Genomic DNA, 27,833 nt, shown 5'->3' on the forward strand with positions numbered 1-27,833 from the left:
GGCGCTTTTGTCGAGCCGTTTATAGACTCGGCATCACCACCAAACTGTACTACTGCTGCCATGCACTGAATCAAATTTAACTGCGGCGTATCACAAGTGTTACAGTTCGGGTGCATTGCATGTGGAAATTGTCTGGAACGGCATATTGGGCATCGATTTACATCGTCCACGAGCTTGCAGCAAACTGTTGACATCGCGGGCTTCCGACACTTTTGGACGGTTTTCTCGGATATTGGTGAATACCTGGTTCATAATGTCAGCTGCATACCGGATATGGACATCAGAAAAATTCTTAAGTGCTATGGTATTCGACATAACATTGATTTCATATACAGATACCCACAATGGTCCCAGCAAGATACTCATAACACTCTTGTCATTTGATTGACCGCACAATACGACAATAATGTGGTTTTGAACATATCTCTACACTCTACAGTGATAACTTGATTAATACATCATATTATTAATAAATTCACTTGTTGTATTTATATGATAAATATAATAATTCATGAAGTAAATAAATCGTTTCAATTGAAACATTACGTTTGAATTTAATGCATACCTAATATATTATATTAAAATATATATTATGTTTATGTATTTACACAATGCAGTTTATACATACAATGCAACTGTAATATTTTAAAATCAAACTTTTTGGGTAATTCTTGTGAAATAATTTATATTATAAGTTTGTTTTTCTGAAATTAGTAATGCTAAAATAGTGAAGCTTTAGTGTATAATTTTAAGCACTCTTGGTAACATTAATTGGCAAATTTCAATTATATATTTGATTTATTTGATATCCACTCGAAGTAGGTAACTCAGCCCAATATGGTAATATCGATGCCATAATATCATTAGTTATTAGTGTTATTACACCACAGTTTTATATCTCAAAACATTTAGTTTAGGATATATAATGAAAACAATTATATGGAAGCAATCAAAAGCGTTTCGAAATTAAGTATATAATATGGTATCATAGTATAAGGTGTAATAAAATCAATATAATACGATTTTAAAAGATCTTTATAATTGTTATTACAATACTCATCCCAAAACAGTTTTTATTAATTGTATTTGTTGTTTAGAGTAACTCGAGTGACTCTCACAATATCCAACAAATATTTTAGTTCCTCTCAAACATAGAATAGTGACAGTTTTAAATGCAGTGGTGATCCTCGTTTTCTAACCACCAAATTTTTACATTATTATGACGATGGAGTATCTCATACACGCGATGCTTCGTAACTAAAGGAAATCCTCGAACCAAAATATCCATTGATCTCTATGGCTTAAAGAAAGGTGGATGTAAACTCGTGTCTCATATTCTTATCGAAGTGCTTGAATCAACCACAAACGATTCGGTTTCACACCCAATCGATGCCTGATAACTCTGTACTCACAATGGTTTTTATAATTTTACTACTGGCCTCTCAGGTCACCTGACATTACTCCAAGATACTTGTTGGGTTACGTGAAAGGATGCTCATTTAATCAACCAATGCCTCACAATGAGTGATAATTGAAAACGAGGACCACAAATACATTTCAAACTGTCACTCCTGATATACTAAAGATGGATTAATAGAAGATCGGTTGTTTATCGGCTGTGTTAAATTTGAGGGAGGGTACATTGGACAACTTGAGACATATGGGAAGTAAGTATCTACGACGAATAAAAATTATTTTCAGATTTATACTTTTCACTTTAAAGCTTTTTGAAACTCAGATATTTATTTTGTTACACCCAGTGCAGCATACACGCTTCCGATGAAGCCTGCAGAAAACGTTTTTAATCGAATATATGACTGTTTTGTTTTTTGGATTATCCGACATACATAGGTGAACTTATGATATTGTTTATTATATTATATACATAGCAGCTTTCTGCCAGTTATCGATAAATTTAAAACTATATAGTATATATACACAATACAATGAACCGTCCCACGTGGTATTTCAGTGCCCTGTATACTCTGTAGAGTGTTATAAAATTATAATATAATATATATACATATTCCTTATAAGAAGTAACATATTATTATACTGTAGTTACGACTCGTATACATCGGCTCTGCGGTTTTCCAACCAAATATTTTATAATAATACACAATGTAACCATACGTTGTATATAATATATAGATATACGTAGAAGTCGGGTCCATAAAATTGTATTTTTTTTATACTTTTTCTCGCGGGCATAATACGTTGTGCACAAACTCAATAGGCTTAATGAACTGTCAGTGTGATGGTTATATATATATTTTAGACTAATGCCGCCGTCGTCGCATATGTCTGTCTGTATAATAACCTCTACTCAACCGTTGCCGTTTTAACGATACATTCTGCTAAGGTATTATTTTAATGCCACCGCTGATATATTTATATATTATAATATGTATTTATATGTATTATATACATTATATTAGCGTGAACAATGCCTAAACGTATCATTAAGAGAATAATATGGCTTCAGTCGGTATGGTACTTACATCATAATATTATCAAGTGCACTGCTTCAATATTATATTAAAATACAGTTCATTTTAAAGCTCGACTGAATGGTTTTAACTTTTAAAATATTGGTTGTTTTTCAATGTGTTCGTTTTTATATTTTTACAAACCGTTTGGAACTTAAAAAAAAATACGTTCAAGAAGAGCTTGGCTTGTCGGTATACCTATAGTGTTGTTTTTTTTTAAATTTTAAATGCTAATGAGTAATCGACATTACCTTTTGGTTTTTATTCCTTACCTGTATAGTACCTATACAATATTATATTTATTAAAAACTCTGCAATTTTGTATTATCCTTAACGAATTTCAACCCTTGAACTATAAAATTATGTTTATACATATATTTATGAATCTTATAAATATGTCGTATTGAAATTTAAAATAAAATTATCCAGCCTACTCAGTACTCACTACTCAGCCTCCTCCGCAAATACGGCACTGCAGGAAGTGATTAACTTATTATGAAATAGACAGAAAACAAGTATTTACAATTAGAGCACAGCGAACCAGGATCACAACCATACACAGGAAACTGATACACGACGTTGATTGATAACATTCAATGTTTCTGTTCTGTTAAAACGACACCTGACTAATGCTTAATACGACGCCGTGCTTATTTTGTACGTAGTAAAAATTCTCTTATAAGACCGTATAAATGTCGGATCTGCCTCAGCGTTACTTCTTGTAATCAGAAAAAAAAAATCAATACCTACCTACAGTGATTAAATTCCCAACAAAATTTGATATGCTCACTTATATTATCAGTGGTGCCCAAACATAATATCAGGTGTAACAAGATATCATTTTACCCATTCACTCCCTATACAATCAATATTTAATCACTTTTTAATTTTAGTCGATTTCGTTACGTAAATATTTACATGTTATAAAAATAAATTATAAAATTAGTTATTTGTGTGCGAAACAAAATATTCAATTGTATAAAGTAGGATTACATAAAGGCAGTTTAAATGTACATTATATTGATCATATATTATTATTAAAACAAAACAAATTAATAACTTCACCAATGTCACTTTACTTAATAGGCTTACATATCTGATTGAATATTCGTAATAAGCATAACAAACTACAATCAATACAATTAATATATAAGTCTTATTCGACGCAGAATACGTAAAGTCTAAATTTATGTCGAGATCTTGTTCACAAGATTATTCGTATTATGGGTTATAATTAGTCATAGAACATAATATAATAGAACAAATCTATTCTTAATAGTTTTTAGTTATTACTGCTTGCTGGTAATTTGATAAATGAAGGGATCAAAGCCATAGTATAAACCTTAATTAGAGAAATAAACGGGTTAAGGGTCTGGTCGATGAAAAAAAAGTGACTTCGATCAAAAAGCCAGACAAAACTGGAGGAATTCGGTTTGACGGATTTCAATTTTGAAAACGGATTATGAATGATTAACAAGCTTACTAGGTTTCCATATAGGCGATTTTTAATTTTCCAATTATTGTTAGTGTAATAATGCGTATTAATATGATAATATAAATATGAAAATGTCATATTTTTATTCATGGATAACACAGCTGAAAAAGTAGATATTCAAAATAGCCTCGATGGAAACTTTACTAAACTTGACAATCAATGAAAATCAATTAAAAAAATTGATATCTTTCAAACCAAATTCCTTCTATTATGTCTGGCTCTTTAGTCTAAAAACCACATTTCTTCATCAATTCTAGCCCCCCTGCAGCCCCCTGCAGTTTCATTTTAGATTTATTTTATGATAAGAAATTTAAATATATTTAAAAACATTAAAATATACAACATTTATATTTCAATTGGTTAAATCTACATTAGTTTTGACTTTTGAAAAGACCGACTGGAGTCCCTTAATTAAAAATTCTAAAATAAATTTGTTGGTATAAATAAATTCGTTTGTATTGTGGTGCCATCTAGAGGATATGAGTTACGATTAACTTCACATTGTCTTTCAACAAATTGGCTTTTAAAGGTATACCCAAAATACATAACTTTATTTTTACGTAAATGTGACTTACACCACTATGGATGACATTGATATGTTTAACGACCGTCGACCACAGTTGGTTATTATAATAAGTTATTTTCAAAACCAAACTTTTAATTTTATGCAATTTGTCAGTGTATATTTTATACATACAATTGGTGGTTAATGTTATTCTATTCAATTATTGACTATTGTCGTACCACCGGGTTGTGACTTGTGAGTTGTAGCACAGTCAACAATTATGTGTGCACTTTTAAATTCTAAAACAAAAAAATGCAGTAGACACCTTTGTGATTATTTTTTATGCGTAGGTACCTATTACAATATGATGTGTATTGAATACGTTTTTTTTTTTTATAGATTCTGAGCGAAGCGATGATGGTATTGATTTTACAATGATGTGTGTGTGTGTTTATTGTATTTTATATCACATTTTGAACAGTATATATGCATCAATCTTCCACTTCAAATACTTCGTTTTTTTTAAATTTTTTTACTGATGGGGGAGGGTCAAGTAAAAGAGGGAAAATAAAATTCATAGTACGTTCACAATTTTATTGTAGTTAAAAATAAATAAATTACTCAATTATAGCTAAGGCTATAGAGTATATATTTTAATACAAACTGCTTCTTAAGCGGTTTTTATTGCCACCTAAATTTCTACAAATATGTTAAAACAGTTTTTTTTTTTTTATAGATATTTGAAGTTAAAATATTGACAAAATTGAATATTTAAACAAAGAACAAGGATTTTAGTTGTTTTGTTGTGATTCATAAATGATATTAGTGGGGTTTTTATACCTTTACGTACTATATTTTTATATCCCACCATAATAATATGCAATGAAATTTTCAAAATATTTTGATTCATGTTCACTTATATGTTACCTATTACAATATATATACACCGTAGAACACCTATCGTATAATTACTACTAATAATAATATAATATAAATAACTTTAACAGCAATATTATAATTTATTTTGTATGATAAAATATACTCAAAAATATATTATTAAGCTGATAGACTGTCTCCGCACGGAACCAATTTTCGCATGCAATAATTTATCATTGATTTTGAAACGTAAATTATTAATATTACAGTGACCTATTCAATGATGAGGTAAACACGACACCTTTAGTACAGCATAGAGCGGTTACTCACTTGCACGCTTTTTTTCTTAATTGACGTTGAGAGTATTCCGAAGCAATTTATACTTTGGTGAAGTTTTTGGAACGTACTAATATATTATTATAGTCGTGCAAATTAGGCGTATCATCAGTTTGGGTTTGTCGTTGATCTATTTATGATATTTGCTTAGGATGCAAGTTGTAATTATTAAGACCGTATCTTTTCGACATTTTGTTTACTCAGTAACTATAAAAAGTCGAACAAATTTATCTTGAAACGACGAAACCATAAGTAACTTCGATTGTTTGTTTTTTTTATTTACCGAGCTTGCAATTATACTTATAATACTGTTATTAACTCATATAGTAATAATTATTATATATACGTTTAGTGCGGTTTTTCAGACACTTGCGTTTTATTCTTATAAAATTATACTGAGTATATTATTGAAGTTGAATCTGTAATCACGATTAAATTTTTTTTTTAACGTTTACACTTTACGTAGTACATACTAATAATAAATATGTGATAAATATCCATAGCCCTATATACGGCTATGATGATGTTTTGTCGACTATTATAAATATTTTCACTTTAGCCAAGGTATTCGAGGTTGCATATTTTGGTAACGTTGTGTCATTGACATTGATAATTAAGAATTTACTGAGATTTAGACTATCGATTTTAGCCTTCAAATCTTTATAATGTTATTTTATCGTTTTCGTTTTATGTTGATGGGATTTGTCTTATTGTGAGTTGATGGCCGATGGGTACTTTAAATTGTCTACAGATAACATAGTTTCGAATTTCTAATATACAAGACGACTATACAAATTGAACGTTTTATACATTTTTAACTACACAATTATTTTAAAATTTTCTGAAAATTTGTGCAAAGTGTGCAATCATTATATGAACCTATCTTAAATATTTTTAAATATTTATAGTAAAAACTAAAGTGGAATCTTGTATTCAATTTTCAAACCTTAAGTATGAAGGTTAAAAATGTTATGCATTTTTAAACACAAAATAATTTTCAAATTTTCTATGTTTCAACAAATTTATAAAAATTCTAACTTTAAGGGATTGAAAGATATAATTTTCTATCTTTGTCGAATACAGGTGTAACATATGAATTCAAATTTAATTGATCTAGTAAGCTGATAAGAATTGTTAAAACAAATTTGAATTTGTCATCAAATTTATTTATTATCTATTTCCCCAAATTTTTGATTTTTGATTTAAACTTCTCCAGGAATATTTAATTTTTTGAAATTACTCTTCTTTTAGGATTTGGGGGGCAAAATCAATAATTTTGGAATGTTTTCAAAATTCTTATAACCTTTAATAGATTAATTGGTACGTTATAATTAAAACACGTCCAAGTTATTATGTGTGTTATACTAAAACAGCTTACAATCTTCTAAAACAAGTATAAACAATTTGTGACTCTGTATTTTCGATATTGCTTGATTGGTATATGAAAACATACTATAGGATCCTTGTATTACCTTTTAAAGGTTTTGACGTCTTATTTACCTTTTTAGAAATAGAAACAAAATAAAAATCAGATAGTAAGTAATTTAAATATGTACTCTAAATAATAGTAAATACACATATTATACCTACTACTGACTAAACATTCGATATTTGATAGTTTTTCATAAGTAGGTACCTACATATATATATTATTTTTATTTGCATCTAAAAGTGACATTGATATAGTTTTCTCTTTTTGTTCTTACAACATGACATATTATGAAGAATTTGTATATATATGCAAACAATTACGATAGCAATTTACCATAGGACATTTATGAATAGGGTAGATTTATTTTTGGAAAAGTTTTACTGTATCGCGTAATGAATTTTTCTTATGATTTTTTTTCTTTTATTTTTTTTTGCCATAGTGCGTTTATGTTGCATAATATTGGGGTGGTCGAATGTGATGAAAATTCAATTTACAATAGTAATCTCCATAGAAGCTTACACGCAGATATTGGTTCTGAAACCAACCATTCACCAAAATAGATTATTGCTTCAATCGTATGGACGGCGATTAAGAAATAATATACGAATACCTACTTAAATGCTCTGTACGGTTTGTATACATGATATAATAATACCTAAATAATTTAGACGTTAAAGTATTTACAACTGGTCAAAAAGACCTCTAAAGGTAATCATTATTTTCTTAATATTATGATTTTAATAATTACTAGAATGCCCGCGTAAAAGTATTGATTGTTTTTTTTTCTCGGGATTACCTAATTCAAGTGATGAATTTTTTGTTAATGTGAGTTCATTATATCAAACTTGTTGGGTTTACATAACAATCTATACTATACGTATTAAATATGCAGCATGTATCAATAATAAAGCTAATATATATGTTATATTGTAATTTTTTCTATTACGAATAGTTGTACATGCTTGAGTGGATTAGCTGATTACTATTATGGTGTTTTTGACATGACCAACACATGAATATATTTTTTAAAGAAATATTAGAACTAAAAATGTAGAAATATTATACACTGCAGAGAGTTATATATTCAAGCAACTGATTAAACTGTTTAATGACTATATTATACCAGATACATTTATTGTTTCAATACAATTTGAGAAGTATAATAAAATAGTAAATTTGTAAAATAAAAAAATTAATTTCTATTTTTTATCATACTCAAATTTTAAACAGTTTAGTACCTAGTACCTACCAAAAATTATTTAAATTTCTTATTCTCGATCATAATAATACTTTCATTTTTATTCATATATTATATTATTATCTATTATACAGCTGTAGTCTCGTCAACATTATAACAATGTTTGTATGTCGATCGTGTTGTCTACGTAACGATGCTGGTTTACTGCAATCGATCAAACAGCTAAGTGCGGTCTGTGTGTATAGATATATTATGTATATACGATTTTTTCATGTACGTATGTCTTGGCATAGTTCAGTCCGATAATGTGCCTGCGACCGGAAATAAAACAACTCTTGGAGTCCTAGCGTATTGTTCAACGGATCTAGATTTACCGGTCATTTTCAGTCATTTTCCAGTCCGTTCCAAAGAATGGAGGCGTTCAGAGACGCTGTGCGTAGGGTCATGAGCAGGTCGTCTGACGACCAACAGATGGACTGCGTGCTCATGGCGTCCGTCCAGAAGCAGCTGACCGAAGTCGCGGACGCCGTAGCCTCGGTCTGGCCACTGGCTGAACTGTCAGATCCAGAGAGACGCGAGTGCGCTAAGACTTCGGCTATAAGAAGATTTCCGGCGAGAAGCATCGTCTACGGTAAGTATTATGCACTTATAGTCTGTCATGAGCCGTATGTCCAGATTATCTACGTACATTTCGCCTAAAAAATTTTTAGAAAATATTTGGACGTGTGTGTTCGTGAATTCTGCCTGAAGTTTTACTGTTTGTAGGAAAATATATTGCATCATACGTGTTCATCATAATAGAGCGTATACGAGTTAATTATGATGTTAAACTGTAGTTTGAAATTTTGATATGTACGAGTAAACGCTTTAAAGGAATCGACGTACACTGTGCACCGACAATTATTGATTACTAGGGTTCGGATTTGAAGGCGATATTAAAATAAATAAAAAAAGCATTTAAAATATTGTGAAAAAGACCAAAAAAAGGTGATATTAACTTTTCTTTTTCAAATGATATAATCACACTTTTTTCCAATAAATTGTTAAGCAGATGACTTATTTGACATATTGTATCTTTTTCAAAGTTCTAATATTTTTTCAGTTGATTAACTGTGCGTACTGAGGATGTTACATACATGATAGTAAGTTTTGAAGATTTGAGAGGTATGTACGTAATTGTATGTACAAAGAATTCCGAAACAAGTCTTTAATTGATAATTTATAAATAATCACTATTTAACTATTGTTCTTCAATAGAGAATTTCTAATTGGTAACCTACCTACTGTATGGCATAAAAAAATTGGACAAGATACACTGGGAATTAGGCTTTCAAAATCACGACTTTTATAGATGTGAAACGTTAAACCCTTAAATCTCCTATAAGTACTTACCTAAGTTAAAGGTTTAATGATCTCCCATTCTTATTTGATATTAATGTGCATTTAGCGCCCCTGAGTTTTCATTCTATTCAGAAATATGAATTAATCTACCTATGATTACATAAATAAAATATTAGTTTTACTATGGATATATTTTTAGATTTCAACTACAAAGTCCACTTCCAGTCCAAATGTCTTCGACAGAGAGACTTCCAAAGGTCTATTTTATTATGTCCCTCATTTCGACTTCGACAGTCAGAAATAGAAAATCACCTAAACTCCCTCATCCAAAACCTCTCTTCCCTAACAATCCTAGGTGACCCTGCCCGGCGTTTAAAGCAAAACTGGTGCCGTGACTACTGCCGCCGACGTCATAAAGTCATTTACTGAATAGTTAATTATATCGAGTCAATCAATCCTCTTATTTATCCATCTATATATTGTACTTATTGTAAAAATATTTTATACAGATTAAAATTTATTCAAATTAAAAATATATATGACTAAAAAAAAAACTACAAGAGTGAACAATAATGTTAAAATTAAGCTGTATAAAATCTGTCAACGGTTTCGTTGTTCTTGGTGTTGTGGAGGTGTTTTAATTTCATCGCGATTTATTTCCAATATTGATAATGTGGTTTGATAAGATAAATTCGGAAAAAAACAATCACGATGAAACATGACCGCAAAATAATAAATGTTTATGCGTGAACAAACTGCTAAAAAAATTCCATTAGACAGGATTAATGATTAATTATTACTATAAATCGTTAAATCAGCTTCTGATTACGGTAACTATAATAGCTTTGTGTGGGCAAAACAGTTTAACACTAAACTTTTTCTATTAGCAACAATTATTTTTAAATCCAAATTCAGACTCTCAATGGGAAATACGTTACTCAAACTTAAAGTTGGGAATTAACTCAAATCATACTATGCAATCTGAAAGTAAAATATTCTGCGAATATCTGTTAAAAGTTGGGAACCGGAGGGAATTGATTTTCTATTCTCAAATCGTTAATAGCTATTATTGTACAGATGTAGAAACTAAAAATCCGTAGTAAAAGCGTTTAAAATAAAGCTTTAAAGCTCTAAATACATTTTGAAAAGCTTATAAAAATGTACTGACAAAACGGTTTTACCTCAATAATAATTATTTATCTAAATCCTCAGAACTGCATTGGACGGACTAACACTTTATACTTACATATTATATATATATACTTTCAAATATAATTCTTTATTGAAAAATAGATTAAATATATTTTATTTATATTTTGAAACACTAGGACACTATAATACATAAAGGTTATAAATCAACGCTTATCATAAATTCAAGAAATTCGTGTTTGGTTGTTTCTTCATGGCTTTGTATAATATAAATTAACTTATTTTAGATTCTGAGCGTAGCGAGGAAGCTAGTAGTTTTACAATGGTGTTTTTTAGATTCTGAGCGAAGCGATGAATGTATTAATTTTACAATGATGTGTGTTTTTTTTTTATTTTTATTTTTTTTTTTTTGTGTCTGTCATCACCTTTTAGGACAGTAAAAGTGCTTGGATTTTCTTCAATAGTAACTTTTCTGATAGGAAAGTGAATCTAGTTGGTACTTTGGGGGGTCAAAAATTTCCCAGTAGTTTTCACAAGCGACGTGAAAAACAAAAGAAAAATTAAGGAAAAACGGGAATTTTTTCGCAAAATCTGTTTTCGAGAAAATCGATTTTGGTTTTTGGTGTAACTCTAAAACAAATGACCGTAGGGACATGAAATTTTGACTGAAAGTTTATATTAGCATTTTCTATACACCATAAAATTTACAAAATTCTTTTTGAGCTGTTTACGGCCATTGTCAGTTTTCAATTTTTTTAGTTTTTTTTTCTATAAATATCAATAAAATGTTATCTGTTGAGTAAAAAAGCTTGAAAATTTAATAGAAGGCTCCTAGGTTATTGTTTCAAAGGCAGATGAAAAAAATAAAAAATCCTTAGTCACAGTTTTTATTTATAAGCATTTAAAGTTCAAATTTTTACAAAATACGGAAAAATCACGAAAAATAGCAAATTATTTTGAGTTGAGAATTCATAAAAATTTTTTTTTTAAATCTAAGATTTGAAAATGTAATATAAGATTACTCATAAGTTTGTCTACCTCTATCAAAAAAAAAAATGTCTAGAAGAAACTTAAATTAAATTTTTATGAGCGTCTGAAATTTATATTTTTACAACATTTGATATTTACTCGATTTCTCATGTAACAATTTTCTTATTTTATTGTAATTAAAAAACGAATGACTGTAAAATTGAAAATTTCACTGAATGTTTATATTAGCATTTTCTTTACACCATAAAATGTTGAAAATATTTTGACTCTTTTTGAGCTGTTTACGGACATTGTCAGTTTTCAATTTTTTTAGTTTTTTTTTCTATAAATATCAATAAATTTTTATTTGTTGGGTAAAAAAGCGTGAAAATTTAATATAAGGCTCCTGATATATTGTTCTAATAGCAGTTGAAAAATATTAAAAATACATATGCACAATTTTTTTTTATAAACATTTAAACTTCAAATTTTGACAACATTTATCAAATTTATAATTTATTAATTATTTTGTGGTTAAAAATTTATAAATTTTATAAATTTTTAACTTTTATGGCTAAGGATTGAAAATTTAAAACAAGGCTCTACGTAAATAGGTTATATATAAATTACTTTATTCACAATAATATCATCAAATATACTTGGAAAAATCATAGGCTGACTGACCGTTTTCGCTCAGAATCGTTTTTCTTATACAATGATATTATATCATTGAATTCAAATTTAATACCATCCATTACAGTGACCCACTTGTCACCTACTGTACAGCAGAGCGACATCCACTTATCCACCTTTTTTATCCTGTATACAACATTTTTACTAGAAGGAGTGCTTTGATTTCAATATATAGTACCTTATCTTTTAGTAAATTGGATCAAAATGGCACTTTAAAAAGGTCATTTTTCGATTTTCTCAATAGTTATTTAAGGCCACGGGAAAAACTACTGACAAATTACAAAAAACCGCTTAAAATGGAATTTTAATTTCTAACGCTTTGTTTATCAATTATCACAGTAGCAACGAATAAAAAATTATAATATTATTTTAACTTAAATGCTATAATAAATAATACAAATTTAAAAAATCCAGACTGATAAACCGTCTTCACTCAGAATCATTTTTCTTATACAATGATATTATATCATTGAATTCAAGTTTAATACAATCCATTGACTCACTTGTAACCTACTGTACAGCAGAGTGACATCCACTTATTTTTTTAATTAACTGTTCAAATGACAACAATTTTACAAACACAACAAAATAAAATCTTGAATGTTTACTCAACGTTAAATAATGTCCACAGCTATCAGCTAATAATGATTGGTTTCGAATGAGTAGAAAAAAGTAAATGTCTTCTACATAATAATTATTATATACTAAAAGTACAAAACAGAAACATTATTATATTTTAAGTTGATTAGTTAACATAAAATACGTATCCGTAAAGGATGTGGATTCTTTGTGAAATGTACCTTGCATCAAGAATTATTGATCTTAAATTCCTTAATAATGTTATTTACGTATAAGATGGAATTCAGAGAATTGCTAAGAGTTATTCAATTATAATTCGAGTGTTAAAATCGTTTCTCACGCTTATCATTTTACAGTCATTATGAAATTATTTATTTTACAATATACTGTGGATTTTTTTTATTATTGTTTCTGGACTCTTTTATAATGGAAAAAAAGGTCTTATCATGCACTATGAGATAGATTTCTGGTAGCTAATTAGATCTAGTTGGTATTTTTCGAAGGTCAACATTGAAAAGACAATTTTTCTGACACACGCGTTTTTTTCTTGTATGGATAATTATATTGTGAAAATCATTCAAGCGTAATCACCATTAAAATAAATTCAAAACAAGTTTACCCTAGAACATAGAAATAATAAAAAATATATTAAGTGATATAATATAATATATTAATAACTGAAATAATTATCTTCAATTTACCTTGTTATGTTTTGTCAATTAAAACAATTCGTCACTTTGACCAAGGTATTCGAGGTAAACTTTGGTAAAATTTAGTAATGTGTCATTTTGTTTGAATATAGAATGTACCGAGAAATAGATCAGGTCGAAAGACCATCAAAGCTTTATAATGTTATTCTGTCATTCACGTCTGAAGTTGATAGGATTTATAGTAAGTCTCGTCAGCACTGCAGGGTAGGTGATTACTTTGAATTTTCTGAAAATAACACGATTTCGACTTTCTAATTTACAAGACGTATTTGGATGCACATTGTTCCAACTATACGGAGATTTCTATTTTAAGAATAATTCGAATAAATTACTCGGCGTCGACGGCAAACCACCCTTGGCCAACTCTTGACCAACTGTGCTGGTACATATAATATAATACTATCGTAGGTGACCAATTAATGTTCATAGGAATTTCTTAAGAGTCATTTCCGAATAATTTTTGAGAATTGGTATGTATTTATCATACACCCGCTGAAGCAGTACCATTTTAATTTAACTTAACGTTTATACAGTATTTTAAAAATGTTTGAGTCGATCTCCTGAGAATAAATAACCGGAGTTCGATCTTTGACAAAAAAAAAAGGTCTGGCTACCTCTAGCCGATGTATATACATAAATACTGCCATACTCAACATTTTAAGCGGCAAGGAGGTCGACAAAAAAAACTTGATTGATCTCACACTGACGATTTATCAAATATATAAATATTTTGTACACCACGCCCTCGAACACGCAATAATAAAATGTAGGTACGTTTTAAGTAATAAAATTTAATATCAGGCGTCAAAAGAAGATGCAAAAAATAATAATATTATTTGGTATTTACTAGTGGTTTGAAAACGATGTACTGAAACCAGAAACACTGATGCACCAGTGATATTAATAATAGTAATAATAACAAAAATATTAATAACATGATATTATAATGACAGAGTAGCAGGTGGAAAAATGTAAATAAAATAATTGTAATCCTCGCAGTTTTGCGATGTCGTAAGACGAGTGTATAACGACTCGAACGCATTTGAAATAGTATCCAAATGTATATTTTATGAATCATTTATTAATAAATACCACAGGTAATAATCTTTTTTTTTTTTTAACTAAACGCGTTCTTAAAATATTATGTTTGAAAAAAACAATAACTATATATATATATTATCCCTATCCCGGTTTCGGTGTCACGAAGATCCTTTTCGTCCCGCAGGACCAATCGGACGTTTATAACCTTCGCTCGGTGCGGCCTATATACCGCTACTCGTTACTTCCTCGACTTCCCCCGCAGACTTTCACGGGGTCGACCGTGGGTGATCGCGTGTGCGCGTGTGTGTGTGGGGGGGATACCAGACTTAACCGTTATTTATTGACTTTGACATTTTTACACGTGACCCCGATAGTTTGTATTGGACCATACCAAAGTTTTTGTGTTTACATTTTTTATTCACATTTAACGTTCGAAAATTATATTGTTTTAGTCCGTGCGTCCGATGAACACAAATTGTGATTTCTAAATGTCGCGAACCCAGGCACCGGCACTGGCGTTAGTATTTGTGTGATCTTAGGTGAAACACGTCCTCCACGAGGCCTTAATAGAAGGAAAAAATACAAAAATTATAATCTTACGCCAGCGATATGTTTGAAACTGTAAAAACGATTGGCTATAATTGGCTTGGCGTGAAATACGGAAACCAGTTCCACGGCGAAGGAAAAAACACCCTCAATGATATCCTACACACGGGTCCAGTTAAATATAATAATATTAATACTGTCCATTGTTATTCATTATTCACTACTACCGTGAACGATACCTATACTATATTAATTCCTGTTAAGCAATTTTCCATACGACTAATAAGGTGATCTGATAGCCATTCATGGTTAAGCCTAACTCTGAACTGCGTTAACATAAATAAACGGGCGTGGTTAGTAGGTATAATAATATAATACCATACAATCGTTTAGGATAATTCTTATACTAACAATAAAAATAAAAACTATAACAATAAAAACCATAAGGTCTGTAGGGTCGTAAAATTATGATTAGGTACAAGTGTTGTTTGAGTCACTGTAGGGGGCGCGCACCAATTTAAATCGAAAGAGAATATAAATCGAAGCATTTGAAAAACGATTCCGAGAATCTGAACAGAGAAAGCTTGTGGCTTAGTATAGCTGAACAGCTGTTGTTTTAAATATCTTTGACATATTTCCCATTTATTTCGATAACTATTAAGACTAGGTGATCGGTTACGAATCTACGCGAACGTTTTACACACACTTTTTGACATGGGCACCTATAAAAAACGCATTAGTTTCAAAAACAATACATTCTCCCACCATGATTTAAGACAAACTATTGGATATACGGAATCCAAAAATTAGACGAAATCATGCGTCACGGAAACCACATCAACGGAATCTGCGCACGACATATATTAGTTTGATACTCGCGAGATAGAACATTATTGCGGCGTTTGTCGGGTGGTAATTTTTCGCTAGGCCAATAACAATAAATCTGTGCATAAAAAAAAGCACTACATTCGAAACGATTTCACTGGAGGAAAATAATTACACGGCCATTTACAATGTGCGAGTGCATATATTATATTATATACGGCAAGCGTAGATCCTTGGAACCTTTGTATTCAAATTGTATAATATATATAATAAATACATTCATAAATTTAGCTGACACCGGAGTGAAAAAAACATAGTGTGGTAAAAAACGAGCTTGGGATTTAAAACTGCAACAATTATTTACCATTTAAAAAAACAATACGAATCATTCATAAATCTGACGAATTACATAGGCGATGAATTTATATCCCCGTCAATCTAGGTACACCTAATGATAAACCACAAATTCCCGTTTTAAAAAATGTCATGTGATAAAATTAGACCATTAAAGTAGTCATCCTTAATCAGAGTTATAAATCATTGTCCTATAAATGAAATACATAATATATTATAACAACTATTATAATGCCACAATACCTATATATCTAAGTTCAATACTGAATACATAGTGTTATACAATATGTTATAAACATTAAAGATTATATATAAAATAAATTATGATATATCTTTCGACACGGCGCTAAAGCAATTTTACAGACTTGAAGAGTACACGCTCTTTCATAGTAAGTTTAGGCTGGATATGATGATTTTACAGTAGGGACGAATACAAACGGTTTTTCATTATAATACTAGCCGACAGGACAATGCTTTGCTATTGCTAGGATTTCATGATTGTTCAACTCATTTTGGATGTAACACGCTGTGGAAGCAATGTCTTTTTAAGTGTAAATTATATTATATTTAAATTTATAACCATCCCAACCAGCGTTTACCGTGAGATTCGCTTAACCTGAGGTAGATCGCGGACCCTGCGTAGTGCGTACATAAGTGTATAATTTAACTTTAAAGTATCAAAGTTATACAGTCAATTAATACAAAATCCTAACCTAACCTAACCGTACTAAAATCCGATTCATAAAATAACCAAATATTCGTATGTATTATATAAAGAAGAAAAATAAAAAAGCAGGTAAATGGATGTCGCTCTGCTGTACAGTAGGTTATAATTAGGTCAATGTATAATGGATTGTATTAAACTTGAATTCAATGATATAATATCATTGTATAAGAAAAACGATCCTGCGCGGAGAGAGTTTGTCTGTCTGGATATTCTATATTGTTATTATTTATTATAGCCTGTAAGTTGATTTGATAAATATATAATATTTTTATTTTTATTCGTTTCTATGGTGATAAACAAAGCTTTAAAAATTAAAATCCCATTTTTAGTGGTTTTTCGTAATTTGTCGGAGGTTTTCTCCTTGCCATTAAATAACTATTGAGAAATCGGAGCACTCCTTCTAGTAGACATTTTGTATACAGGATAAAAAAATAAAAATAAACATCATGGTAAAACAACTAAAAAAAATAATAGTTATATTATTATTATGAAAAAAATCCATAATATATTATTAGTATAAAAGTATAACACAAGACTAATCATTTGTTGAAATCAACAAATTATGCAAAACTATAATATAATATATTATTATTATTATTATTATTTTTGTGTAATTAAGGCTTCGAAAACTGAGGTCATTGGCCTGTTATTGAGGGGAGGGGTGTTTTGTTTGAATACACGTATGGGTGGAAAGGATTTGTCACTAAAAACCTGAGTGGTCACATCCAGGAACTAGTGACAGCGGCCGGTGTGTATACTTAGAACACGTTTTGTGACTGAGTGCAAACACCACGCCACACCAAGTCCAATGTATATTATTATGCTGCAGCTTTTGGACACTATAGATTGACGAAAAAACGATAAGTTTGTTTTTCAATAATGCTGTAATATTATATTAATATATTATATGGGTGGACATTAAAATTGTAATAATACAATGTAATATGATTAAAATTACTAATTAGTAGGTACTATTGTGTTAATTTAATAAATGATGATGACGAATGTTATTAACGAAGGAAACAAGTAGGTACAACGTACAAATAATTATAGAACGAATGTAAGTTTAAGAAATTAGTTATTGTTACTGATTAAGGTGTAATAACGATTTTAAATGAATTATAACTAATTATACCTAACGAATTATTAATATGATAAAGATGATTAATTATTTCATAATATCATCCACAAATACAGATATTTGGACCATTAACAAATTTTAAAAATGTATACTAATATTAAAAATACCGTTTTACAGAATTCGTTTTAGATTCTGAGTGGAGTGAGACACCTAGTGGTTTTACAATGGTGTTTTTTTTTATCCTGTATACAAAATTTCTACCAGAAGGAGTGCTTTGATTTCAAAATGTAGTACCTTATATTTTAGCAAATTGGATCAAGATGGTACTTTAAAAAGGTCATTTTTAGATTTTCTCAATATTTATTTAATGCCACGGGAAAAACCACCGAAAAATTACAAAAATCCGCTAAAAATGGGATTTTAATTTCTAACGCTTTGTATATTACCATAGAAATGAATAAAAATAAAAATATTATATTATTAATTCAACTTACAGGCTATAATAAATAATAACAATATAGAATATCCAGACAGACAAACTCTCTCCGCGCAGAATCGTTTTTCTTAAACAATGATATTATATCATTGAATTTAAGTTTAATACAATCCATTGTACATTGATCCACTTGTAACCTACTGTACAGCAGAGCAACATCCACTTACCCGCTTTTTTTAACATTTACATTTTACTAAATATTATGCAAGTTACTATATGGCCAAAAACTCGTAGGTAACAGATCTCAGGAACTATTACCAGATGTAACGTGCGAAACTTAATTAAATATTCGTCATATTGGGTTATGATGGATTACCTTCTTGAAATGGTTAGTTGTGGTAGTTAATTATTTAAATGAGTTGTAAAATCACTCTATGTAATGATAATTAAATGTATTAACGGTATACCATATAGTTTAGACGTAGGTACATTACATAAGTCGTTCAATGTATGCAACTAAATTAAAACTATAGAAATCTTTGGGGACCAAAGTTTAATACTACATCAAGATTGAAATGTCTGTAACTATTGCGAATAGCCAAAAGTTATTTCCTATGAAACTGGTGAAAAGCTCATCGTATATGAGCACTGAAAAGTGAAAGTTTTCGAAGACCCCGATCACACTCGATTGGACGGAGCAAATAATAATCGTTATTCCAGTTAAAGTCACGAATTCCCGGAAAATTCGACTGGATGTTGCTAATTTATATGGTATGAACTGACATGTTTGACAAGACTCTAGTAGCCCCGATTAATATCAGTAGTTTACTAGTTTGCATAAGAAATATAATATAATATATATTTATTGCTTGTTATTTATTATACGAAGTGTGCTCATAGACGGATTTAGTGTTTTGACGCGCTAAGTAAAGCGTTGACGATACTCCTTTTACTCCCCTCCCTCCCTTAAACAAACGAATCACCGGTAATTATTTGGACACGGAAAATTTAAAAGAACTTACAAACACTCAACATTTAATACGTGTCAAACATGTCAAATTTTCAGATTTTTTCATTGTAAAATAATTGTCTAATTTATACAACTTTAAAAATATTGTAAGAGCATTTTTAAATAACTTTTCAACGACTAATTTTATAGACGCTTCACCACTTGGTTTTATTATTCTGTCAATTGTTTTTGAATAAGCTATTGTTTTATTCATTACTTTCAGATTGTAATATTGTATCAACCAAAGTCTAAATCGATGAATACAACAATCTGCAGCAACAAACCATAAACCACAACGATACTGAGCGTACAATAGTTGTAAGTCGTGCATAGTTGTAATACTAGTGCCCCTAAATCCCTAAAAACACTTGACACTCTGGGTGACAGTACCCCCTCGGTACCCCAATTACGTTCACGAGAGTGCTATATAAATTCAATACCTATGATTTATTAATATTACGTGACTGATGGACATTTCGATAAATACTGATGTACCTATTTTGCCTACACGTTGCGCCGTGTAATAAATTATGACGTTCGAGAATAATATTATGCTAAGCAAATAGGACTGAAATTAAATACTGTTTATTGAATAGAAACAAAAAAGCGATATTGATGTGTCTATGCGTACAGTGACTCTGTAGGCAGTGCATAATATAGACCATAGACGGTTAACAAAAGCGGGCGTTTGATTTGTTTTCGTTTTAAATAACTGTTGTGGGACACACAAATTATTTTAATTTATTTTGGTTATTCGTATGCAAATTTAACGACAAGACCCGATGGGATTTTTCGCTTTGTACAGCGTATAAAATAAATTGTTTCGCGTTTCATTATGTTTGCCACAAGCTGCGTGCACAATAATCGGAACCTCGTCGAGCACCGTTAGTTTGTCCTTCCGATATTTAAACCCAAATCTACGCGCCAATGAGCAGTATATGTATATTCGGTCCTAATGAGTAGGTATAAAATCAAAAGAAATTGACGAGTTGTTTGACGGTTGTCTGAAAACAATTACCTCTTCACACGCCGATAATAATACAGTTATAAATTAATGCAATAGCAATATTTCAGATATTATCACGATTAAACAATGTAACGTATAGTTCCTACAGTAGGATGGCCGAATAATAATATATGTAGACACGGCCACGGTAGTTGGTCATAATATGACATAGATGAAAAATAAGTCGATAAAATAACGTTTGGTGTATGGGATTCGAACCCATAGCCCCGCACGAACAACATTGACGCGTAAATGATGCGACCACGTGATATTATAGGCCTTATATTATATTTGAACCTTATTTAAACGTACGATAGCATATTATATTATATTGTATTTATTTATGTTAAGTTAGGTTAAATATATAAATATATAAGTGTTACATATTATACTTTTGCTGTTTAAGTGAGTTTTATATATTTTCTTTGAACAAAAATGTCCACGGGGCGTTCGTTATTTGACGTTAAAAATAACTTTTACTCTCTCTAGGGTATTGTTTTTTTTTCAAACGAAAACTTTCCTCCTATTCGTTTGTTTTATTTTGCTTATATATATATATATATATATATATATATATATATATATATATATATATATATATATATATATATATATATATATGTATGTATGTATATAAATGTATTATACTCATCTTAGTAGGAATGTGCTAAAAGTTAACTGTGCACACGACTACACTACAGACGGACACGAGACGTCCGTCAAATATCGATATAAATTAATGTATGAAAAGTAAAATCAATTATCGACCGTTCGACGCATAACTGCATAAGTATAAATCGACAACAATCTATCTGCGACCGAAACAGACTTCGATCGCATATAACTTGGCATATCTATAATGAGATAATTGTATAATACTTGTTTTGTCTATTTTTCTAGATACACGCTATATAAAATATAGACTACGTGTACCGGGATACCGAAGTACGATTGTGCATTATTATCATCGTAGTTAATTTGCGTACCTTGCGTGGAAATAAAATTCTGTAGACGAAAAAAATAGAGAAAGGGTTGGGGTAATATTTCGTAGAATTCAGGAAAATTACTTATATTCTGTCTTATATTATATTACATCTTTCTAGTCTTACTAATATGTAACATCAATAACACTATGAGAATAGCAATATTATGATTAGTTTGGTATGGTAAAATATTATGTACCTACGTTACTACTAGAACAAGACTCCGGATTTGTGTTTTAATCGATCTAATCTATTAGCTATAAATTAATTGTGTTAAAAACATAAATTAATTTTGTTTTACTTATCATTGGATTTTAAAATAAACTTGGGGTATGAATACACTTAAATAAGACAAAAATAACGACGATGCAAAATGAGGACACGACGTCTATAGTAATATAATATTGTAAGACATTTGTAACAATTATTTTGTACTCAGTTCGCCAACATAAATTATTGAAATGTAATTTATGCAGTTCACTTTATGTGCATTGTGTCGGATTTGTTATATTTAACGAATTTAATTTTAACTGTTATTATTTAAACGACGTTTATAATATTAATACTTTAAGGTCTAAATTAACGCCATTGTCTTAGTTTGTTTGGATATAAACAGTAATAAAAGAAGTTTTAATAATTCAATTAAATAGTTTTGTAAGCGAAAAATATGCATCTTGAAAATCCTGATTGTCTGCTAATTCAAATCCGAATAATTTACAGCATTAATAAAATAGTTTTATACAGAAAATGGCGAGTTGAACATTAATCGTTTGAGGTTGTGCCCAACTGTCATGTCCTACCCCCTCTCCCTTAAAAAAACAACATAACTCTCCCTTACGCAAATTGCCTATGACATTCGTCTTTACAAATTTGACTATGTATTGTAAAATCGAAGTGTCTCACGGTTGGTACGCGATGTTATTAAACAAAGATAATATCATTTTCAAAACTGAGTAAAAAATAAAAATATGAGTATAATATCTTAACATATAGGTACTGTGTTAGTTAGATGGGTATTGTCACGCATGTATCTCATGAAATTTTGTTTGATCAATTTTTCACAACGAAGCAATAACACCAATATTTATCATTGTAAAATATGTTTACTATAAAATATTGTTATACTTACCTATATTAAGTTTGTAGTTTATAAGCTACAATGGCCAGTTTATTTGGTGATTTGGTAAATTAATATTCTTACAGTAGAGAAAAGAAGTCCAGAATGAAAAACGATTACTAATCTTTTGGGCCCTTCGAGATAGCGATCGTATTAGAAAAATAATTAACTACTAACGCACAATATAACTAATGAATAGGCGTGAAATAAGTCCATGTGCTGATTGCTGAACGATTTTTTGTGAAATTTCACACGAGATATCTCACTAGAATTCATTTATAGATAAATCGCAGTATAGAGCTATATTTTCTATAGAGTGATGCTATCCCGGACGTACAACAAATTTCTCTCTATTTTAGATTTATATAACAATACATAATTAAAGGCGTCAGTGCAACAACAAAACAGCTCTTCATCTTCTAAAATGTTCGAGAGTACTATGGAGACATTCATCGAATACAATAGGTAATACAAATGCTGCTCGCAATAATAATCTGCAGATGAACGAAAATCGTCGAATGGTTCAAATGTGCGATTTAAAAATTATTATCATTTCTCTTCTGTTGACGATCTTCTCGTTTCTCAAACTACCAATAAATCGAAACTGTTTGCTTAAAATATATATGATTGGTGGTTTATACATGTATTGGTGTATCGGATTTAGTAATATCATATTGTTATTTAAAATACTTAATTTGATGAAAACTGAATTGAAAATTACAAGTACAGGAAAAAAGCTGTGTCAACTGATATCCCATGTAATGCAATAAAAATAATGTTTTTCCCTTGTGCTTCAATAGTAATAAGGTCGAGGAAAAATATCCAAGAGAGAGAGAGAGAGAGAGAGAGAGAGAGAGAGAAAGAATGTGGAGAAAGAGAGCTTTGAAGTAAAGCACACTCTTCCGGCGTAACTTTAATCGTCTGCTATGTAAAATCTACGAGTACTACTACACTACATTTGCATAAAACGCAGTTAATTGTCTCGTATTGTTTTATTATATGCATATACGTTATTAACAATGGAAATAGTTATTCGGTTTATGTTAATAATATTATATAATTATTATACAAATGTTATTTTTTATTTTTCTTAATATCAAATTTATCAATAATGTCAACAATTATTAATGTAGGTACAGTTGATAAAACATAATTTAATAATATTATATTATTCATGTGGGCGCTCTCCCGTGTTGTGATACCCGGAAATGAAAAAGCAAACTTAACTTAACGAAGCCACCCACCTCAACATTCTATACGATTATACCTAACCACAACCTCAGAGACACTCAATACAATCAACCTCAAAACCAAGAAAGCCCGGCGCAATGAAATAAAGTACCGATTAGAAAAAAATTTACTCCTTCTTTTTCACTAAAGAACCAGCCCCTACATGCGACACACGCAAGAAAATATTACAGACAATTAAATTGTGAACAAATGCCTAAAATTCACTGAAGCACGAAGAATTTTTTCCCTCATTTTCTACCCCAGTCTCACTCAGCCTTAACAGAGAAAACACGAAATCAATATATTTATTTTTCATAAAATATACTTAAGCCAAAAAATTGCAAATAATGTTACATATTTTGTTTTATCCATAACCTACATATCTCATCTAAAAGTTGGCTAATAACCATTTCTGTTGAAGCCTTTTACATTTTTGTTATTCCAATATTATTTAACATATTGTAATATATAAATAAGTTAGTAAAAACAACATTTTTGGGCTACACAAGTTTTTCTCACTTTTCTTATTTACTCAAAAACACCAATTATACTCATATCATGGTGGTTGGTGTTCGAACTTTTTCGAGTGTACGGCGGCTATTGTAATATTAGATATATTACCATTGTAAACATTTTTGATACCTACTAGCTATTCGAACTAGATTTTGTGCACCGTAATTCTACCCGACAGCCGTTTTACATTTTTACATACGAAATCCTGAAAATGAGTATCATATTTGCGAATATCGTATACTAATTTTGTAAAAGGTATTTAAATTAGTTTCCCTATACAGTAAAGGTTTAGAGTTATAAATTATAATTTTTTAACAAAGTTTACAAGATTTTGATACATTTAAAAGCTTAAGATTTTAGACAACCAACTTTTTAACACTTCACATTATCGATAACTTTGACAGTTATTGTCATTTGCGGTAGGTGTTTAAAGTTTGAAATGTTGAACACCATAGTATTAACCGATATTAATTTCGATATATTGTAGCCGGTAAATGTTTTAATTGTGTTTACAACAATTAATTACCAATTATTGACTTACTCATAGAAACTATATCGTTATTATTATTATTGGCGTGTTGTATATATCAGTGGTTCCCAACCTTTTTTATTCTACGCCCCCTTGTAAATTTTCTAAAAATCACACGTCCTCCCTTTAATTAGAGGTTATCACAGGTTGTCACTATTCTTCCCCCGCGCAATAACTAATTCCCCCCTCACCGGTTGGGAATCACTGTCTTACACGTTTACCGACCAGAATAACCTTACAACTGAAATAATATCAACGATCCGTTGCGTGTTGTGCAGATGACGTTCGCAACTCCATCGAGGCAAACGCTTACTTCGTGCTCGAAGGACGGTGTACTTGCATGCAGCGACTCCGGGTCCGTAAGACGACAGAATATGGCCGCAACCGTTTTACGCTGATCCGTGACAATGGCGATGACGGCCAATCACATTCGGACATAAAGAAAAACGTACAGACTGTCTACGTGAAGATGACAGATCTACGACCGGGTTCGGTTTTTGGCCTAGGTGAGACGTATGACATATATTTCAATTATACATTGTCATTGGTTAATAGCTATAATTGTAGTGCTTATTACGCTTTATTGGTTCCGAGCAAATCGATTGAATGTACCTTAAGATAACACATCCGTTCGCGGTGGTGCACATCATTGTGTCAAGAATAAATATATTAATGGTGTTTATTAATAACGTTTTAAAAAAAACATCACTCCTCTGGGAGTGTCTAGGCACAAGTTTAGGAAGTGTGTGTTGAAAAAATACTGTTGCAAAACCTATGAGTAGGTATATATTTTAAAGAGTGTTCTCATCTGTTTGGTGTTAAGGCAACACGCTAAAAAATGTTTTGAAATAAAATTAGGTATATTCATACGTTTTAATCTATTTCGATTGTTATTGGTTCAAATAATGATTTATACTTATCACTTATTTGTTCTTATTATTATTAAAATACTGATTGAAATATTGTGGGAAAAGAACTTTAATTGATTATGAATGTTCCTTAAAAATAACAACGAGTTATACAATTATAATTGTATACTTCAAAATTTGACCGTATCCATACTAAGCGACCAACGCGAAATTATTATTCAATCGCTTCTGTAATGTTTATTTTCAAAACACTATAGTATCTCCACTCGTCAGTAATCAACCTTTATTGATTAAATGATTCTTCGTCGGTAGGCTGCCGTCCGGATACTATAATAATATGTCTGTATCTATCTATATAGGCCCCGAAAATAAATAAGTAAGTAAATGATGATGAGAGGGACTACGTCACAAATCACAATCGTTGCTGAGAATGGCCAAACAACAATGATTGATGGTCTTTAATTTCGTTACCCAACGGTATTATCATTCTTTAAACGCCTTTCATTTGGTGGATTTTGTACTCAGAGAGCTGAATCGGGCACTGTCAATTTTATTTTAGCACAGAGAAATAATATTTCGTGATGTTCACAGTGAAGGCTTCCATTAAAATAAAAATAAAATTGTTTAAATTGCTCACTGGTAATTTAAAGAGATTGGGTGCGGGCGAAGTTCATAATATTCTGAATAATGTGGGTTTTCATAGAGAAAATAATAAATAAGGAACTCAATTATTACTCAGGGAATGAGGTATATTCATTTGATGTATTTAACACGTGTTTCGAGCAGCTATACGAAAGTATAATAATATTATATTTAGTTTAATCGACGTTAATTAAGGTTTAATTAATTGAGGTAAAATAAAAAACAAATTTAAAGACTCATTTAAAATGTAACGAAAACGAAATGGTTTGACAATAACGGTAAAACAGATATAATATTATGACTTATGAGTTTTGGAGTTTATGATCTATACTGTTATAAATTATATTATTACTATTTGATTCATATCATTATATCACCTTTAGATATTTTTCTCTTAAATCCATAAACTAAAACGGAATCCTAATAGGTAATAAATGTCAAACACGTTTTCAAGACCCGAACACGCCTGCCGGAAAACTATTATTTTCCCAGACCGAGACGATACCAGCCGACGCCCAATACATTTTGAAACCATTATAAACAATTTTGAAAATCATCATGTTTATTGATGATAGAAATTCGTATTTTGTCCACAGGTGAAAGGCGGTCGGGGCGAATAGTGATGGCCACGGCTGATGTCAAGTGTTTGCTGGTCCCGTTGGCGTTCCTCGCCAAGCACAACGCGTCCAACATTTGGGGCCGGACTGTGTGCTCCCTGAACGGTACCAACCCGACGGCCGAACAGTCGTTCCGGAAGTTAGTCGTGGAAAACAGATGGGCAGAATACAAGAAGTCGTTAGCAGACGACTTGTTCCGGAAACGCCGACCATAGTATTGTTATTATTATTATTATGACCACTGTGAATAATATTATTTTTTATGTTATTTTTACGAACGACGTAGTATATAGTCGTATCGTGTTTTTTCTTTTTATTATGACTAAAGAGGTTAAGTACCTACCTTTGGTTTAAGTAACCTATACAACGAGGTTTTGTCTTTTTATCGTGCTTGTCGTTAAATTTACAATAAATTACATATAAAATATGCGTGTTCGCGGTATCCAAAACTACTGCAAGAGAGAGAAAAAAGTTTTATTATTTGTGTTTAATATACACACATACGTACAATACATATATTAAAACATATAGGCTTT

At 30.3% G+C, this 27,833-nt stretch overlaps 1 protein-coding gene across 1 annotated transcript; it reads left to right on the forward strand.

The window, feature by feature from the left end:
- Positions 1 to 8,648: 8,648 nt before the first annotated feature.
- Positions 8,649 to 27,593, forward strand: LOC132943991 (uncharacterized). The gene is made up of 3 exons (XM_061013192.1): positions 8,649 to 8,962; positions 25,448 to 25,675; positions 27,277 to 27,593. The coding sequence occupies exons 1-3, from the start codon at positions 8,743 to 8,745 to the stop codon at positions 27,510 to 27,512; spliced, it is 684 nt and encodes a 227-aa protein (XP_060869175.1). The 5' UTR covers positions 8,649 to 8,742; the 3' UTR covers positions 27,513 to 27,593.
- Positions 27,594 to 27,833: the final 240 nt, after the last annotated feature.

Source organism: Metopolophium dirhodum, chromosome 4, assembly GCF_019925205.1.
Source record: "Metopolophium dirhodum isolate CAU chromosome 4, ASM1992520v1, whole genome shotgun sequence".
Taxonomy (NCBI): domain Eukaryota; kingdom Metazoa; phylum Arthropoda; class Insecta; order Hemiptera; family Aphididae; genus Metopolophium; species Metopolophium dirhodum.